The sequence below is a fragment of the Oncorhynchus masou genome, chromosome 15 (genome assembly GCF_036934945.1).
Source record: "Oncorhynchus masou masou isolate Uvic2021 chromosome 15, UVic_Omas_1.1, whole genome shotgun sequence".
NCBI classification, from domain to species: Eukaryota; Metazoa; Chordata; class Actinopteri; order Salmoniformes; family Salmonidae; genus Oncorhynchus; species Oncorhynchus masou.
In genome coordinates, this window is record NC_088226.1 from 69,963,812 (window position 1) to 69,983,738 (window position 19,927).

Genomic DNA, 19,927 nt, shown 5'->3' on the forward strand with positions numbered 1-19,927 from the left:
CCAATACCAACAACAACAGCAATACTACCAACAACAACACCAACACCACCACCAACAACAACAACAACACCAATACCATCAACAACAACACCAACAACAACAACAGCAACAACAACCACACCAATACCACCAACAACAACACCACCAACACCATCAACAACACCAACACCACCACCAACAACAACAACAACCACACCAATGCCAACACCAACAACACCACCAACAACAACAACACCAATACCAACACCACCACCAACAACAACCACACCAATACCACCAACAACAACACCAATACTACATCCACCAACAACAACAACAACAACACCAGTACCACCAACAACAACACCAATACTACATCCACCAACAACAACAACACCAGTACCACCAACACCAACAAACACACCAACAACAACACCAATACCACCAACACCATCAACAACACCAATACCAACAACAACAACAACACCAATACCACCAACAACAACACCAACAACAACCACACCAATACCACCAACAACAACCACACCAATACCACCCGAAACAACCACACCAATACCAACAACAACAACAACAACAACGACAACAACAACACCAACACCACCAACAACAACAACAACAACACCAATACCATCAACAACAACACCAACAACAACAACACCAACAACAACACCAATACCACCAACAGCAACCACACCAATACCACCAACAACAACCACACCAATACCAACACCAACACCATCAACAACACCAACAACAACCACACCAATGCCAACACCAACAACACCAACACCACCAACAACAACCACACCAATACCACAACCACCGACAACAACAACACCAGTACCACCAACAACAACAACCACACCAACAACAACACCAGTACCACCAACAACAACAACCACACCACCACCAACAACAACAACACCAGTTCCACCAACAACAACAACACCAATACCACATACACCAACAACAACAACACCATTACCACCAACAACTACCACAGCAACAACAACACCACCAACAACAACAACACCAATACCAACACCACCACCAACAACAACCACACCAATACCACAACCACCAACAACAACAACACCCGTACCACCAACAACAACAACCACACCAACAACAACACCACCAACTACAACATCAACCACACCACCACCACCAACAACAACAACACCACCAACAACCACACCACCACCAACAACAACACTACCACCAACAACTACCACACCATTACCACCAACAACAACCACACCTAAACCACCAACTACAACGGAAGCCATAACTCTAACCACAACCCCAACGACAACAGAAGAATCAACCACAACCCCCAGGACAACTAAAAAACCAACCACAACCCCAACGACAACAGAAGAACCAACCACAACCCCAACGACAACAGAAGAATCAACCACAACCCCCAGGACAACTGAAAAACCAACCACAACCCCCAGGACAACTGAAAAACCAACCACAACCCCCAGGACAACTGAAAAACCAACCACAACCACCCCTGTCATAGACACCACAACCACTAAAGCTCCTACAACAACACCCAAACCACCAACTACAACAGAAGCCACAACTCCAATGACAACCACATCAACAACAACCCATGAATCGGTTGTCACTGGTCCTCCAATAACACCAGAACATCAAGTCAGTTCAATACCAACCACAACTGGGTCACCAACCCCTCCACCAATCACTTGTCCTGAGTGGGACAAAGTGGTAAGTACCTCAATATAACCATCACATAATCAACTGGGCTCCTTAACGTCGATAACACATAGCCAACATTTGATGTCAACGAGGTCGAAAAGTCCTTTCAGAGACTTATTAAATGATTCCTGTGTGAATTGTGAAAGCTCTCTGATGACGTGCAATTTTCTTTTCTCTCTAAAATATCAGCAAAATGAAACTTTCTGGCTCTGCAACTGCACATTGGCCAGATGCATTGAAAACAACACCATTGAGATAATTCCGTATGAATGCCCAGTGCCTGAGCCAATCACATGTACCAATGGCAAGAAACCAGTGCTACAATGGGATGAGTTCTACTGCTGCCAACGATTCGTGTGTGACTGTGAGTTGTGAAAGCTTCTTCTTCTCCTCTGACCTGGTCAGGAAGGTAGATGGCCATGTCCAGTTTCTGTAACTATTAACATACACGTCCTTATCCCTAACATTTGGAATAATACTCAATATAAATACTCAATATAAATATTACTTCATACATTTAAAAAAAAAAATCATTTGACAGAGGATTGTAATGTCTGTCTGCTTCATAACGGTGTTTATTTTCATGACAGGCGTCTGTGAGGGTTGGGGAGACCCCCATTACATCACCTTCGACGGGCTCTTCTACAGTTTCCAAGGGAACTGTACCTATGTGCTGATGGAGGAGATGTTGCCGCGTCACCACTTCAAGATCTACATCGACAACGTCAACTGTGATCCCACCGAGGACGTGTCTTGTCCTCGATCCATCATCGTGTCCTACCACTCAACAGTTATAACACTGAAGAATCACAACCTCATTGGAGCTGCTCAGTTGGAGGTAACTTAAGTGGATAAACTGGCTCAGAAATCAATATAAGCAATTCAGGCCATATATATGTTGAATGGCTGGATTTGGGGCCTAAAGGACTGAAAAATGATTTATGTGAAAATGAAAGACAATTCTCTTCCACTATTTCATTCTCTGAACTGAATTGTGCATTAGTTCTCAACATCCGTAGCTTTCATTGATACAACATATGAATTTGATGTTCTCCATCAACTTAATTCAACCTGTAATGTCATGATATTAGTAAGTATTGCGGTCACCTTGCCTTTCTTTAAGAGATCATGAAGATTGATCTCTCTCTCTCTCTCTTCCATCCCTTTTTCCTATCCTTTTCTATCCCCCTATTTCGTCCATCTGTCTTTCATCCCTCTCTCCCTGCCATCTGTCTTTCATCCCTCTCTCCCTGCCATCTGTCTTTCATCCCTCTCTCCCTGCCATCTGTCTTTCATCCCTCTCTCCCTGCCATCTGTCTTTCATCCCTCTCTCCCTGCCATCTGTCTTTCATCCCTCTCTCCCTGCAATCTGTCTTTCATCCCTCTCTCCCTGCCATCTGTCTTTCATCCCTCTCTCCCTGCCATCTGTCTTTCATCCCTCTCTCCCTGCCATCTGTCTTTCATCCCTCTCTCCCTGCCATCTGTCTTTCATCCCTCTCTCCCTGCCATCTGTCTTTCAGGCTCTTATTGATGGAGTCTCCCTGAGACTACCCTTCACGCGGCACGGTGTGAAGGTGATGAACTCTGGTATCAACATGGTCTTGGAGATAGCACACCTCCAGGTGGTAGTTACCTTTGGAGTCACTGGCTTCAGCGTCAACCTTCCTTGGCAACACTTTGGCAACAATACACAGGGTCATTGTGGTAAGGACTTAGTTTCATTCATTTGTTGTCCTTAAACTATGTATCTTGGGCATTTAAAAATAAGAGCTGAGAAATGATTGTGAATCACTGAACTTAAACAGAGAGCGGTCATTTGGTATTCTGAGCATGGTGTGAGAAGGCCTAATGGAGAAGTCTTTGAATTGATGGAAATCATTTATCCAAGGTTGGAGGTGAACAACTAGCCTGGTCCCAGATCTGTTTGGGTTCTTTTTTACCAAAACCCTATGTTTGTTGTCAGATATCGAACCATAGGATTTGGCAAGACAGCACAAACTGATCAGGGACCAGGCTAGCAAACAATGGTTTGGGCTTTCCTGTCTGATGTCTGTGTCTGATATTTTTACTGTATGTGCTGTACTAAATGTGAGAGAGCTCCAACAAAGATGTCCAATGTATGTATTACTTTTAATAGCTGCAAATGGAAAAATAAACGACTTGAACCTGAACTGTATGCATCTCTTCCAGGAACATGTAGCAACAACCAGGCTGATGACTGCATGTTGCCTGGAGGTCAGCTGGTGGAGAACTGTGCTGTGATGGCAGACTACTGGCCAGCCAAGGACCTCTACCAGCCTGACTGCCATGTGCCACCTGGAATCCCCACCAACTCTCCTCTCCCTGAACCCACACAGAAGCCATGCAAGCCAGACTCCTCTGTCTGTGATCTCCTGAAGGACAGGTAAACCTCCCTAAAGTCACTGTGATCTCCTGAAGGACAGGTCCACCTTCGTAAAGGCACTGTACAAGTTCTCTAATAAAATGTCATGCTTAGGGTGATTTAAATGACACAAATGCTGTGTGGGAAAATTGCCAGCTACTCGATTGAACAGTCTGCCAGGCGTGGCCAGCTACTCCGTTGAACAGTCTGCCAGGAGTGGCAGCTACTCCGTTGTAACAGTCTGTGATGAGTGGCCAGCTAAACCTCCATAAAGTCTGTGATCTCCTAAAGGACAGGCCAGCTACTCCGTTGAACAGTCTGCCAGGAGTGGCCAGCTACTCCGTTGAACAGTCTGTGCTGAGTGGCCAGCTACTCCATTGAACAGTCTGCCAGGAGTGGCCAGCTACTCCGTTGAACAGTCTGCCAGGCGTGGCCAGCTACTCCGTTGAACAGTCTGTCAGGAGTGGCCAGCTACTCCATTGAACAGTCTGCCAGGAGTGGCCAGCTACTCCGTTGAACAGTCTGCCAGGCGTGGCCAGCTACTCCATTAAACAGTCTGTCAGGCGTGGCCAGCTACTCCATTGAACAGTCTGCCAGGAGTGGCCAGCTACTCCGTTGAACAGTCTGCCAGGCGTGGCCAGCTACTCCGTTGAACAGTCTGTCAGGAGTGGCCAGCTACTCCGTTGAACAGTCTGTCAGGAGTGGCCAGCTACTCCGTTGAACAGTCTGTCAGGTGTGGCCAGCTACTCCATTAAACAGTCTGTCAGGAGTGGCCAGCTACTCCATTAAACAGTCTGCCAGGAGTGGCCAGCTACTCCATTAAACAGTCTGTCAGGAGTGGCCAGCTACTCCATTAAACAGTCTGCCAGGCGTGGCCAGCTACTCCGTTGAACAGTCTGTCAGGTGTGGCCAGCTACTCCATTAAACAGTCTGCCAGGCGTGGCCAGCTACTCCATTGAACAGTCTGCCAGGAGTGGCCAGCTACTCCGTTGAACAGTCTGTCAGGTGTGGCCAGCTACTCCATTAAACAGTCTGTCAGGAGTGGCCAGCTACTCCATTAAACAGTCTGCCAGGAGTGGCCAGCTACTCCATTAAACAGTCTGTCAGGAGTGGCCAGCTACTCCATTAAACAGTCTGCCAGGCGTGGCCAGCTACTCCGTTGAACAGTCTGTCAGGTGTGGCCAGCTACTCCGTTGAACAGTCTGCCAGGAGTGGCCAGCTACTCCATTAAACAGTCTGCCAGGTGTGGCCAGCTACTCCGTTGAACAGTCTGTCAGGTGTGGCCAGCTACTCCGTTGAACAGTCTGCCAGGAGTGGCCAGCTACTCCATTAAACAGTCTGCCAGGCGTGGCCAGCTACTCCGTTGAACAGTCTGTCAGGTGTGGCCAGCTACTCCATTAAACAGTCTGTCAGGAGTTTGAGTAAAGTTATAAAACCTGCTGTAACTATCAACAATCTAACTTATCACAGACTAAATTCTCACATGCAACATTGTAGCTCTATACCCCTAACCTAGACACAAATGTGTGTTTTGTGTCTGACAGAAACCAAAATGAATCTTAAAGTGTATTTGGAAGGTCTGTTTCTCATATTCTTTCATCTCTGGTTTTCAATCCACAGCATTTTTGCAGCCTGTCATCCATTTGTCTCACCTGACAACTTCTACAAGGGCTGTGTCTATGACAGCTGCCACGTGTCCAACCCAGCGGTGGAGTGCACCAGTCTGCAGACATACGCTGCTGCCTGTGCCCAGTTTGGAGTATGCATCTACTGGAGAAACCACACCGAGTTCTGTGGTAGGCTTACTGTACTCGTTGAAAACATCCAGACTCACCATGTTAAATAAGACTCACCTCATAAGGATAGATAAATATGTCCACCATTGAAGAGATATGAAGTACTGTGTAGAAGACCAGGAACAAGGAACTGTGTAGATGAGACCAGGAACAAGGAACTGTGTAGATGAGACCAGGAACAATACTATACTAACACAAATTAGTGTGTGTTGTAGATCAGACCAGGAACAATACTATACTAACACAATAGAGGAGGGGGGTTTCTATTTATAAATATTAGATTAGTGCATTTTTGTATTTGAAGTGATAAATGATGGAGATAGTGGACATCCTTGTCTGGTTCCCCTTTGTAATGTGTAATATAGTATCGGGCTTCAGTCCTACAATCAACTGATTGTAAATAATTACTGTTGTCAGAACATTTTTCCATTGTGATAACACTTTTTACATCAGCAGATGTCACAAAGTGCTTGTACAGAAACCCAGCCTAAAACCCCAAACAGCAAGCAATACAGATGTAGAAGCACGGTGGCTTGGACAAACTAGGAAGAACCTGGGAAGAAACCAGAATCTGAGGGGTGGCCAGTCCTCTTCTGGCTGTGCTGGGTGGAGATTATAACAGTACATGGCAATTAAAGCCAGATCGTTCAGCAGCAGGTTCGGTAGAGAGAGAGAGAGAGAGGGAGAGAGAGAGAGAGACAGAGAGAGAGAGAGAGAGAAGAGAGAGATCCGAGAGGTCAGGACAGAGGTTCCAGAGAGAGAGAGAGAGAGAGAGAGAGGGAGAGAGAGAGAGGGAGAGAGAGAGAGAGGGAGTCACAACAGCAGGTCCGGGACAAGCACATCCATTGAACAGGACAGCTGTTCCATAGCTGCAGTCACAACAGCAGAAATTGGATCAGCATTATGTCCAGGTTGACTGGGGACAGGCACAGCCAGGAGTCGTCAGGCCATGTAGTCCTGAGGCATGGTCCTTGGACTCAGTTCATCTGTGAAGGGAGAAAGAGAGAGAGAGAGAAGAATTAGGGGTAGCATACTTAAGAATCACACAGGACACCAGAGATGACAGGAGAATTATGCCAGATAGGACAGTCTGAACTGAGTCCCCGGCACATAGACTATTGCAGTATATCAAATCAAATCAAATTTTATTTGTCACATACACATGGTTAGCAGATGTTAATGCGAGTGTAGCGAAATGCTTGTGCTTCTAGTTCCGACAATGCAGTAATAACCAACAAGTAATCTAACTAACAATTCCTAATCTACTGTCTTATACACAGTGTAAGGGGATAAAGAATATGTACATAAGGATATATGAGTGAGTGATGGTACAGAGCAGCATAGGCAAGATACAGTAGATGGTATCGAGTACAGTATATACATGTGAGATGAGTATGTAAACAAAGTGGCATAGTTAAAGTGGCTAGTGATACATGTATTACATAAGGATGCAGTCGATGATATAGAGTACAGTATATAGGTATGCATATGAGATGAATAATGTAGGGTAAGTAACATTATATAAGGTAGCATTGTTTAAAGTGGCTAGTGATATATTTACAACATTTCCCATCAATTCCCATTATTAAAGTGGCTGGAGTTGAGTCAGTGTCAGTGTGTAAGCAGCCACTCAATGTTAGTGGTGGCTGTTTAACAGTCTGATGGCCTTGAGATAGAAGCTGTTTTTCAGTCTCTCGGTCCCAGCTTTGATGCACCTGTACTGACCTCACCTTCTGGATGATAGCGGGGTGAACAGGCAGTGGCTCGGGTGGTAGATGTCCTTGATGATCTTTATGGCCTTCCTGTAACATCGGGTGGTGTAGGTGTCCTGGAGGGCAGGTAGTTTGCCCCCGATGATGCATTGTGCAGACCTCACTACCCTCTGGAGAGCCTTACGGTTGAGGGCGGAGCAGTTGCCGTACCAGGCGGTGATACAGCCCGCCAGGATGCTCTCCATTGTGCCTCTGTAGAAGTTTGTGAGTGCTTTTGGTGACAAGCCGAATTTCTTCAGCCTCCTGAGGTTGAAGAGGCGCTGCTGCGCCTTCTTCACGATGCTGTCTGTGTGAGTGGACCAATTCAGTTTGTCTTATGTGTATGCCGAGGAACTTAAAACTTGCTACTCTCTCCACTACTGTTCCATCGATGTGGATAGGGGGGTGTTCCCTCAAGTCCACAATCATCTCCTTAGTTTTGTTGACGTTGAGTGTCTGGTTATTTTCCTGACACCACACTCCGAGGGCCCTCACCTCCTCCCTGTAGGCCGTCTCGTCGTTGTTGGTAAGCAAGCCTACCACTGTTGTGTCGTCCGCAAACTTGATGATTGAGTTGGAGGCGTGCGTGGCCACGCAGTCGTGGGTGAACAGGGAGTACAGGAGAGGGCTCAGAACGCACCCTGTGGGGCCCCAGTGTTGAGGATCAGCGGGGAGGAGATGTTGTTACCTCATATATACTGGAGACTGAGACAGGGGGTTTGGGTGTCACTATAGACTGAGTTGTATCTTTCTTCAACAGCCAGCGACTGTCCAGCTGACAAAGTCTACAAGCCCTGCGGTCCTGCAGAACAGCCAACCTGTGATGACAAGTAGGTTTCTAATTAGAGATTGGCTAGCGCAAAAACATCCGTGCTTTCATGTTTTATGTTAACTGAGGTAGACAACTGTCAAATAAGACAAAGAGAAAATACCTACCTACAGTTAAATATAGAGTTGCTGTACAGAGGAAATAGGAGTTGTCACTGTAATGTTGTGTTCTACAGTCCAGACGAGTCTAGGATGAACTTCACCACAGAAGGCTGCTTCTGTCCTGATGGGATGAAACTCTTCAACAAGGACTCAGGGATCTGTGTTGATAAGTGTGGTGAGTGCTCCCAGTTACTGCCATTGGTCCATTTCATGTTGACGACACAGAGAAGATGGTTAGGACTTAACCTTTCCAAGGATGTTTCAGGTCTATGAATGTTCTACTAAATGGTGGTGTTTGTGTTTCTGAAGGATGCATTGACCCCGAAGGAGTTCCGCGAGAGGTAAGTTAGGCCTTTTGGTTTTGATTCATCCTTATTTTATTTGACTAATTAATATGGACTGTTATCTAGTCCACTGGCTCTGTCATGGATGATGCCAGAGGTTTATATGAGGACCTACTTACAGCGTCCACACAGTATTATCCACATTGTCTGAATGCCAAATGGCCCCCTTATGCCCTATATTTAGCCCCCTATGTCCTATTTAGTGCACTACATTTAACCAAACCCATTGATAGAACCACACTCCCTTCTTGTTGTATCTCATCACAGTTCAACGAGAGGTTTGAGTACAAGTGCCAGGATTGCGTTTGTTTGGAGTCCACCAAGACTGTGACCTGTAAACCCAAGGTCTGCTCCAAACCACCAGTAGAGATATGCACTGGACCAGGCTTTGTATATGTCAACCAAACCGATCCATCCGATCCATGCTGCTCCAACCTCGCCTGCCGTAAGGATCTCACAACGCTTTTTCACCTTCCATATTATACTCAGATCTATTTCAACAGTATTGTGCCGACCTGAACCGTACTGTGCTGGCTTGGATATGTTCTTTTCACATGGTCCTTTACAGCACGGGTCCAGGATCTAGGGTTGATGTGTAACCAGGCCAGTGCCGTACAGCTGGGCTCAGCTCAGTCGTGTTGAAAACACACACATAGTGAAGACATGAATCAGCTCATATTATCATGTCCATACTCTGCTATTGTTTCCCCTCCTAGGTTGTGACAGCAGCACTTGCCCAACTACCGACATGAACTGTCCTATTGGGTTCATACCAGTGGTTTCAGTCCCTGAGGGGAAATGCTGTCCAGAGCACACATGTGGTATGGTCTCTTTACCTAGATCTATACTATCTAGACTATCTACACTATCTACATGTGGTATGGTCTCTTTACCTAGATCTATACTATCTAGATCTACACTATCTACATGTGGTATGGTCTCTTTACCTAGATCTATACTATCTAGATTATCTACACTATCTACATGTGGTATGGTCTCTTTACCTAGATCTATACTATCTAGACTATCTACACTCTACATGTGGTATGGTCTCTTTACCTAGATCTATACTATCTAGATTATCTACACTATCTACATGTGGTATGGTCTCTTTACCTAGATCTATACTATCTAGATTATCTACACTATCTACATGTGGTATGGTCTCTTTACCTTCTATACTGTCTAGACTATCTACATGTGAATGGTCTCTTTACCTAGATCTATACTATCTAGACTATCTACACTATTTACATGTGGTATGGTCTCTTTACCTAGATCTATACTATCTAGACTATCTACATGTGGTATGGTCTCTTTACCTAGATCTATACTATCTAGACTATCTACATGTGGTGTGGTCTCTTTAACTATATCTATACTGTCTAGACTATCTACATGTGGTATGGTCTCTTTAACTATATCTATACTATCTAGACTATCTACATGTTGTATGGTCTCTTTACCTAGATCTATACTATCTAGACTATCCACACTATCTACATGTGGTATGGTCTCTTTACCTAGATCTATACTATCTAGACTATCCACACTATCTACATGTGGTATGGTCTCTTTATCTAGATCTATACTATCTAGACTATCCACACTATCTACATGTGGTATGGTCTCTTTATCTAGATCTATACTATCTAGACTATCTACATGTGGTATGGACTCTTTAACTAGATCTATACTATCTATACTATCTAGACTATCCACACTATCTACATGTGGTATGGTCTCTTTATCTAGATCTATATATCTAGACTATCCACACTATCTACATGTTGTATGGTCTCTTTACCTAGATCTATACTATCTAGACTATCTACATGTTGTATGGTCTCTTTAACTAGATCTAGACTATCTAGATTATCTACACTATCTACATGTGGTTGGTCTCTTTACCTAGATCTATACTATCTAGACTATCTACATGTTGTATGGTCTCTTTAACTATATCTATACTGTCTAGTATTCCTGTGTTTGTATTTCTGAGATAATACCAGGTCTTTTAGACAGTCCCATGGATTGGTTGTCTGTGTCTCTCTCTCAATTGGTTGTTTGTGGCTCTTGTCTCTTTCAGAGCCTAAAAGAGTTTGTCTTCACAAAGGCGTTGAATACCTGGTAATGACAAACTATTCTGCTCTCTCATCTGAAATGTTCATTACATAAATAAACACTGTTGGTTTTTACTTGTTTTAATATATTGCAGAATGTGTACAGTAAATCTCGCACGCTATAAGGGTGGGTATCCTGGTTCCCCTGTGTCAGAGACCGTGGGTATCCTGGTTCCCCTGTGTTAGAGACAGTGGGTATCCTTGTTCCACTCTGTCAGAGACAGTGGGTATCCTGGTTCCACTTTGTCAGAGACCGTGAGTACCCTGGTTCCCCTGTGTCAGAGACAGTGGGTATCCTAGATCCCCTGTGTTAGAGACAGTGGGTATCCTCCCCTCTGTCAGAGAGAGTGGGTATCCTGGTTCCCCTGTGTCAGAGACAGTGGGTATCCTGGTTCCCCTGTGTCAGAGAGAGTGGGTATCCTGGTTCCCCTGTGTCAGAGAGAGTGAGTACCCTGGTTCCCCTGTGTCAGAGACCGTGGGTATCCTGGTTCCACTCTGTTTGAGACAGTGGGTATCCTGGTTCCCCTGTGTTAGAGACCGTGGGTATCCTGGTTCCCCTGTGTTAGAGACAGTGGGTATCCTGGATCCACTCTGTCAGAGACAGTGGGTATCCTGGTTCCCCTGTGTTAGAGACAGTGGGTATCCTGGTTCCACTCTGTCAGAGACCGTGGGTATCCTGGTTCCACTCTGTCAGAGACAGTGGGTATCCTGGTTCCCCTTACCCTGTGTTAGAGACAGTGGGTATCCTGGTTCCCCTGTGTTAAATACATTGGGTATCCTGGTTCCCCTGTGTCAGAGAGAGTGGGTATCCTGGTTCCCCTGTGTTAGAGACAGTGAGTACCCTGGTTCCCCTGTGTCAGAGACCGTGGGTATCCTGGTTCCACTCTGTTTGAGACAGTGGGTATCCTGGTTCCCCTGTGTTAGAGACAGTGGGTATCCTGGCTCCCCTGTGTTAGAGACAGTGGGTATCCTGGCTCCCCTGTGTTAGAGACAGTGGGTATCCTGGCACCCCTGTTTTAGAGACAGTGGGTATCCTGGTTCCCCTGTGTTAGAGACAGTGGGTATCCTGGTTCCCCTGTGTTAGAGACAGTGGGTATCCTTGTTCCCCTGTGTTAGAGACAGTGGGTATCCTGGTTCCACTCTGTCAGAGACCGTGGGTATCCTGGTTCCACTCTGTCAGAGACAGTGGGTATCCTGGTTCCCCTTACCCTGTGTTAGAGACAGTGGGTATCCTGGTTCCCCTGTGTCAGAGACAGTGGGTCTCCTGGTTCCCCTGTGTTAGAGACAGTGGGTCTCCTGGTTCCCCTGTGTCAGAGTCAGTGGGTATCCTGGTTCCCCTGTGTTAGAGACAGGGTATCCTGGTTCCCCTGGAGACAGTGGGTATCCTGGTTCCCCTGTGTTAGAGACAGTGGGTATCCTGGTTCCACTCTGTCAGAGACAGTGGGTATCCTGGTTCCCCTGTGTTAGAGACAGTGGGTATCCTGGTTCCCCTGTGGTAGAGACAGTGGGTATCCTGGTTCCCCTGTGTCAGAGAGAGTGAGTACCCTGGTTCCCCTGTGTCAGAGACCGTGGGTATCCTGGTTCCACTCTGTTTGAGACAGTGGGTATCCTGGTTCCCCTGTGTTAGAGACCGTGGGTATCCTGGTTCCCCTGTGTTAGAGACAGTGGGTATCCTGGATCCACTCTGTCAGAGACAGTGGGTATCCTGGTTCCCCTGTGTTAGAGACAGTGGGTATCCTGGTTCCACTCTGTCAGAGACAGTGGGTATCCTGGTTCCCCTTACCCTGTGTTAGAGACAGTGGGTATCCTGGTTCCCCTGTGTTAAATACATTGGGTATCCTGGTTCCCCTGTGTCAGAGAGAGTGGGTATCCTGGTTCCCCTGTGTTAGAGACAGTGAGTACCCTGGTTCCCCTGTTTCAGAGACCGTTGGTATCCTGGTTCCACTCTGTTTGAGACAGTGGGTATCCTGGCACCCCTGTTTTAGAGACAGTGGGTATCCTGCTTCCCCTGTGTTAGAGACAGTGGGTATCCTGGTTCCCCTGTGGTAGAGACAGTGGGTATCCTGGTTCCACTCTGTCAGAGACAGTGGGTATCCTGGTTCCACTCTGTCAGAGACCGTGGGTATCCTGGTTCCACTTTGTCAGAGACAGTGGATATCCTGGTTCCCCTTCCCCTGTGTTAGAGACAGTGGGTATCCTGGTTCCCTTGTGTTAGAGACAGTGGGTATCCTGGTTCCCCTGTGTTAGAGACAGTGGGTATCCTGGTTCCCCTGTGGTAGAGACAGTGGGTATCCTGGTTCCCCTGTGTTAGAGACAGTGGGTATCCTGGTTCCACTCTGTCAGAGACAGTGGGTATCCTGGTTCCCCTGTGTTAGAGACAGTGGTTATCCTGGTTCCACTCTGTCAGAGACAGTGGATATCCTGGTTCCCCTTCCCCTGTGTTAGAGACAGTGGGTATCCTGGTTCCCCTGTGTTAGAGACAGTGGGTATCCTGGTTCCCCTGTGTCAGAGACAGTGGGTATCCTGGTTCCCCTGTGTTAGAGACAGTGGGTATCCTGGTTCCACTCTGTCAGAGACAGTGGATATCCTGGTTCCCCTTCCCTGTGTTAGAGACAGTGGGTATCCTGGTTCCCCTGTGTTAGAGACAGTGGGTATCCTGGTTCCCCTGTGTTAGAGTCAGTGGGTATCCTGGTTCCCCTGTGTTAGAGACAGTGGGTATCCTGGTTCCCCTGTGTCAGAGACAGTGGGTATCCTGGTTCCCCTGTGTCAGAGAGAGTGGGTATCCTGGTTTCCTCTGTGTTAGAGACAGTGGGTATCCTGGTTCCCCTGTGTTAGAGACAGTGGGTATCCTGGTTCCCCTGTGTTAGAGTCAGTGGGTATCCTGGTTCCCCTGTGTTAGAGACAGTGGGTATCCTGGTTCCCCTGTGTTAGAGACTGTGGGTATCCTGGTTCCCCTGTGTTAGAGACAGTGGGTATCCTGGTTCCCCTGTGTTAGAGACAGTGGGTATCCTGGTTCCCCTGAAGTAATGTGTAATGTAACGAGTTACTTGTTCTTCCAGCCCAATTCTAAAGTACCAGGATCAGAGTGCCAGGAGTGCACCTGCACCAACAAAGTGGACCCCAAGTCTGGCCATTACCAAATTGACTGTGGATTCATGCAATGTGACGAAGATTGTGAAAAGGTAACAACTGGTACAGCTGCCCGTGTCTGCTCACATTTCAATTATTTACCAAAAGTTGAAATACCATTGAGTAGCTTAAATGTATTCAGTCAACGAGTTTTTATACTGGAGTCAGCTGGTTTCCAAGACCCAGATTCAGTAAGTAAGCCTTGTCTGATTCAGAACTGCCCACAGATTAAGCCTCGTCCCTGCTTTTAAAATAATTCTCAATTGGTGGTGAGACATCTTTTCTTGAGTTCTTCTATTCTGTAGAGTTTACTGGGAAGGCAATCGGTTGTATTCACACTTTAATAACGTGTGTTATCGTCCTCATCATTCTGTTTTAGGTGTTGCAGCAGGTCACTCATGTGTTCCTCTTCTCCTGCAGGGATATGAGTACCAGGAGCCGGGCTACTCCTCAGATGACTGCTGTGGGAAATGTGTTCAGACCCACTGTGTCCTCCAGATCAATGGGACCAAGCAGTTGTTGAAGGTAGGTACCGTTTCTGTCCGTTTAACTGTCACAGATTAACTAAGAAGTAGTAAGTAAGTCTCTGATAAATGTCTATATTGATTGTGCGGCTGTGTGTGTGTGTGTGTGTGTGTGTGTGTGTGTGTGTGTGTGTGTGTGTGTGTGTGTGTGTGTGTGTGTGTGAACAAGCTTCCCCATAATATGAGGACAGCAGGAGTGCCTGCCCATCTCCCGAAAACCACTGACACCCTACCTCTTTAAGAGCGTGTTAAATAAGTCCCAATCCGCCCCACCCCTACGAGTGTTTGTATGTTGCTGTCTCACTTAGCGATCTTAAGACAAATGCACGAATGTAAAAACGTTTTGATAAGAGCGTCTGCTAAATGACAAACATTTAATGTCAAATGTGTGTGTGTGTGTGTGTGTGTGTGTGTGTGTGTGTGTGTGTGTGTGTGTGTGTGTGTGTGTGTGTGTGTGTGTGTGTGTGTGTGTGTGTGTCCAGCATGGAGATACGTGGTCTGCTCCTGGTGACAAGTGCCAGCAGTACAGCTGTGTGAAAAACGGTGATAGTTATCTGACCCAGAGCTCCAACATCCATTGCCCACCCTTCCAGCAGGCCAACTGCCAGCCTGTGAGTACGGTACTCAACATAACAAGTACATCAAGGCCAGCCTGTGAGTACAGTACTTAACACAACAAGAACAGAAAGGCCAGCCTGTGAGTATAGTACTCAACATAACAAGAACAGAAAGGCCAGCCTGTGAGTACAGTACTCAACATAACAAGAACAGATAGGCCAGCCTGTGAGTACAGGACACAACACAACAAGAACAGATAGGCCAGCCTGTGAGTACAGGACACAACACAACAAGAACAGATAGGCCAGCCTGTGAGTACAGGACACAACACAACAAGAACAGATGGCCAGTAGTACAGTACTCAACATAACAAGAACAGAAAGGCCAGCCTGTGAGTAAGTACAACACAACAAGAACAGATAGGCCAGCCTGTGAGTACAGTACTTAACACAACAAGAACAGAAAGGCCAGCCTGTGAGTATAGTACTCAACATAACAAGAACAGAAAGGCCAGCCTGTGAGTACAGTACTCAACATAGCAAGAACAGAAAGAACTGCTGACTGCATATGCTCTCGATTACCAACCTTATTGATAATTTTTCGATCCACAATCATTTTCATCAGATCCACAGCACAGTACACACAATATACCAGTTTTCATTTGACAGAAAAATTACTTCTCTCATCCTAATATGAAATGTATTATGTAAAGAAAACATTGAAACTTTTTTTCTCCACAGGGTTCAATTCAGACCGCTGCCAACGGCTGCTGTAGAATTTGTAAGTATGAAAGTGAAATAATCAAAGCTGTTAACAATTTTATATCAGGATTGGAATATGACCAGGTTCATGCATCATAAAACCACTGATATTCCTAATTGATAATGATTGACACGGAGAGCCACCTTGTAGTCAGTGAACTCAAACAGGTGCAGCTCTTTTTCATGGTCTTTCCAGACGGATCATGTATAACGGTGTGTCTCCCTCCAATACCAGGTGTGGAGAAGGACAAGGCCTGTAAGATAGGATCCATGAAGAGTTTCATCAACCACAAGAGCTGCCAGTCTGTTGAGGAGGTGGAGATGCCGTACTGTGAGGGATCCTGCAACACCTTCACCAAGTGAGTGTGGAAACAATGCTACTATCACAACCCAGTGGAGCTTCATCACAGCCATAACACCACGGGGAGGGTTTCAGTATCCAGTTTAAAAAACCTAGTGATGGACTGAAAATCATTTTCAATGAATCTCCATTGAACATGCTTCTTAGTCCAGGACTCGGTTTAATCTGTGTCTGGGACACACACACACCCCCTAAATGTATTTGTGTTTTGTGAAACATGTCATTTGTTGAGGTGTCTTTGTCTCTTGGGGAGTAGATGATCTATGAATCTCTGTGAACACCTCTCTTTCACTCCCGTCCTCCAGGTACTCTGCCATGGCTGCGTCTCTGGACCACTCGTGTGCCTGTTGCCAGGAGTCCCGGTCCAGTAACCGCACGGTGGACCTACGGTGTCTGAATGGAGATGTGGTGCCCTACACCTACCTACACGTGGAGGAGTGTAGCTGCAGACACAGCGACTGCAACAGAGCCATTAGGGTGCCCGCCCGCAGGACACGCAGCAACACGCTGGTGTAAATGGGATCTGTACTAATACAGATGGGAATGGTCCAGCAACAATCCACTCGCTGCTTACTAAGGAACACCCTGCTACCCTGCTTCACATGGCTGTTATTTATCTAATCGCTTTGATTTATCTATAAAATGTAGATTAAATCATATTTAAAATGTAGAAACTTATGCTTACTTATCTTATTAAAATGCAACCTTCAAATACTTATGTCCGTTGTTTGTTTTCTTGTAGAAGTGCATGCACCTTGTTTTAGAAAGCTTTGGTTTATTAAGCTGTGAAACCTCTGTAGCTTTCTTCACACTGGCAGTTTGAAGTGATTCCTCCCCCCAAAACATGTTGCATATCAGATTAGAAGATGTATATTTTCCAACAGTTTGAACAGCCAAAAAGCACATGGAAGCAGATATTTCCAGCCACATTTCAAACCACTTTCGTAGGTCTTGTGTCTGAAAGTACAAATCTTGCTCAATTTGACCTCAGGTGGTTTTTAGACTGTTATTTAGCATTTTGCTTGCTAGCTTATTTGATGACAGTTTAACAAGAACGTTTGGTAGCTAACTAGCTTGTTAATTGTTAATGAGTGAATATGCTAGAAAGCTAAACAGCTACCTAGCTAGCTAGTTGACTGCTGTGGCTAGCTAAACAGCTACCTAGCTAGCTAGTTGACTGCTGTGGCTAGCTAAACAGCTACCTACCTAGCTAGCTAGTTGACTGCTGTGGCTAGCTAAACAGCTACCTAGCTAGCTAGCTAGTTGACTGCTGTGGCTAGCTAAACAGCTACCTGGCTAGCTAGTTGACTGCTGTGGCTAGCTAAACAGCTACCTAGCTAGCTAGTTGACTGCTGTGGCTAGCTAAACAGCTACCTAGCTAGCTAGTTGACTGCTGTGGCTAGCTAAACAGCTACCTAGCTAGCTAGTTGACTGCTGTGGCTAGCTAAACAGCTACCTAGCTAGCTAGTTGACTGTTGTGGCTAGCTAAACAGCTACCTAGCTAGCTAGTTGACTGTTGTGGCTAGCAAAAACTGACTTGTTTTGAAAGTTGGATATTCGTGTCCTTCGAGGCTTTAAAGGTGTTCTTACACTATGATTCTGGACATTCAAAACAACTAGGAAACGTCCATGGCAGGCATTATTGTCACCTTAGCTTGCTACTTAACTTCTGAGTGATAGGAAGTATGAGCGCCACCACCAATCAGCCTACACCACTGCTCACACATTACTATGACAACGACTGTAGCCATGTCAACAAATGACTGCTGTCTGAATACACACATAAAGGTGATTTGGTCACTTGTAACTGTTTGGACAGTCAGTATTCCAGAACAGATTTGAAAAACAAAACTGATCTGAGCATTAAGGCCTGCAGTGTAAACAAGGCTTTAGAGCTTTGGTGAATGACAGTTAGAGAGTCATCCCTGACATTATAATACGGAAATATATATTTATTGTTTTGTGTTTTATCATCCAGTACTAAAGTAGTACTATGTTTACATGAGGTTAGAATTCACCCTGCAAACAAAAATTTACATCACAATATGGTGACCTGAAGGACAGTGTCAATGACAATTTTAGAACGTTCAGTCATGGTCCCCTGGATGTTTTTGTCTAGTTCCTGGTTTGTTTTTGGGGCGTACTGTGAGGGATCCTGCAACACCTTCACCAAGTGAGTGTGGAAATAATGCTACTATGGACCTGATTGTTCCAAAGAAACACACCACCCCTAATTACTGTTGACAAGCCCATCAAATCTTTTGACAATGTAAGGGAATACCCCCTTGAAATGGACAAAAATGAATGGCATCTTATTGGCACCGTACGAAACATATACACGATGTACAATACCACTCAAATGGAAGCCGTTTCATTCAAAACTTATTGCAAATGTCATATGGCAAATGCCAAGTGTCACACAGCAAAAATCCAATAGATGGCGAGCGCGCTCCACGGTAAATTTTCATATTGCAAATGCACATCAAGTCAAGATCCAAGAGTCAAATTTTGAACCTTTTGAAACATTTTTCAAAAACGTATCACCCCCTTAAAAAAGTGCTTTCCTTATCGCTCTTCGAAATTCTTTCGATTTTTTGTTGTTGTCAATTAAACCATAATAAAAACATAAAACACATAGTCACGTCCTAGCTTCGGGTCTAGTTCTGACAGTATGTGTAGGTCTAGCTGAGGCGACCCCGAATCCCAAGTTTTGGCTCGATAGGTCCTTTGGAGCAGCGACCTTAATTGGTGCTGCAAATGTAAAGTCTTCACGTTAAGAATTGACTGATTTACACAGGGTTGAATGCAGTGATTTTCACAAACTGCAGGTTTGGTACATCAAAAGACCTTTAGGGTGATTTTAACCACTTCCGGTTGCTGCAGGAAGCTTAGAATCAACACAGGTAGACCTCATAGTGTCCTGATGAATTGTCATCGAAGACAGGTTCATAAGGCATTCATAACCCACATAGGCTTTAGGTTGAATTTAGGGGAGCAGGCAATGTATTCCTATGGGGAGAGAAGTCATTGCAAACGGTTTGATGTAAACACCTTCTTTTCACTGTTAAGGGTTAATGCCACATGGTCAAGGTTAGGCTTGCATAGATAGGGAGGACCTTAGGAACATTCCTGATGTCGAATTGTGCTTCTAACCCTAACGGTTCTCCCGCTGTCACCCAAAAGCACCTGAAATTTTGGGCCAGGCTTCATTATGGGCCTACTTTTTTTCACGTTCGCTGCGCTCAGACCGAGCGAGCTACTCGTTGAACTTGGCACTGTCTCGAGATTATGGTGATGCCATTGCAGGCTCTGTGTGTCTTTAAGCCCTGCACTGTGTCACTCCATCCTTGCTGTGTGTGTGTATGTGTATGTGTATGTGTGTGTGTGAGAGAGAGAGTTATTTCTTTTTTCTTCTTTTCTTTCTGGAATTTACCGGGACAGCGGAAAAATGACAAAAATTTGAACATTTTACAAAACGGAAACCGAATGTCCGAGAGACTTTGTTCGATGACTTCCCAGAAGATCTGGCCCCGGTGCAC

At 45.5% G+C, this 19,927-nt stretch overlaps 1 protein-coding gene across 1 annotated transcript; it reads left to right on the top strand.

Annotated features, from left to right (window-relative positions):
* The first annotated feature begins 1,596 nt into the window (after positions 1-1,596).
* LOC135556745 (intestinal mucin-like protein) lies at positions 1,597-17,106 on the top strand. The gene is made up of 18 exons (XM_064990161.1): positions 1,597-1,737; positions 1,918-2,092; positions 2,319-2,566; positions 3,249-3,432; positions 3,919-4,132; positions 5,732-5,907; positions 8,419-8,488; positions 8,663-8,763; positions 8,898-8,929; positions 9,200-9,377; positions 9,649-9,753; positions 11,022-11,062; positions 14,115-14,237; positions 14,605-14,709; positions 15,191-15,319; positions 16,007-16,046; positions 16,263-16,386; positions 16,694-17,106. The coding sequence occupies exons 1-18, from the start codon at positions 1,597-1,599 to the stop codon at positions 16,902-16,904; spliced, it is 2,397 nt and encodes a 798-aa protein (XP_064846233.1). The 3' UTR covers positions 16,905-17,106.
* The last annotated feature ends 2,821 nt before the right edge of the window (positions 17,107-19,927 follow it).

Bases quoted from the DNA above. Each gene is read 5' to 3' on its own strand.
- LOC135556745 (XM_064990161.1), top strand. From the start codon at position 1,597: ATGACAACCACATCAACAACAACCCATGAATCGGTTGTCACTGGTCCT. The intron at 2,093-2,318 runs GTGAGTTGTGAA...TTTTCATGACAG, and splicing joins CCAACGATTCGTGTGTGACT to GCGTCTGTGAGGGTTGGGGA. The intron at 4,133-5,731 runs GTAAACCTCCCT...TTCAATCCACAG, and splicing joins TGTGATCTCCTGAAGGACAG to CATTTTTGCAGCCTGTCATC.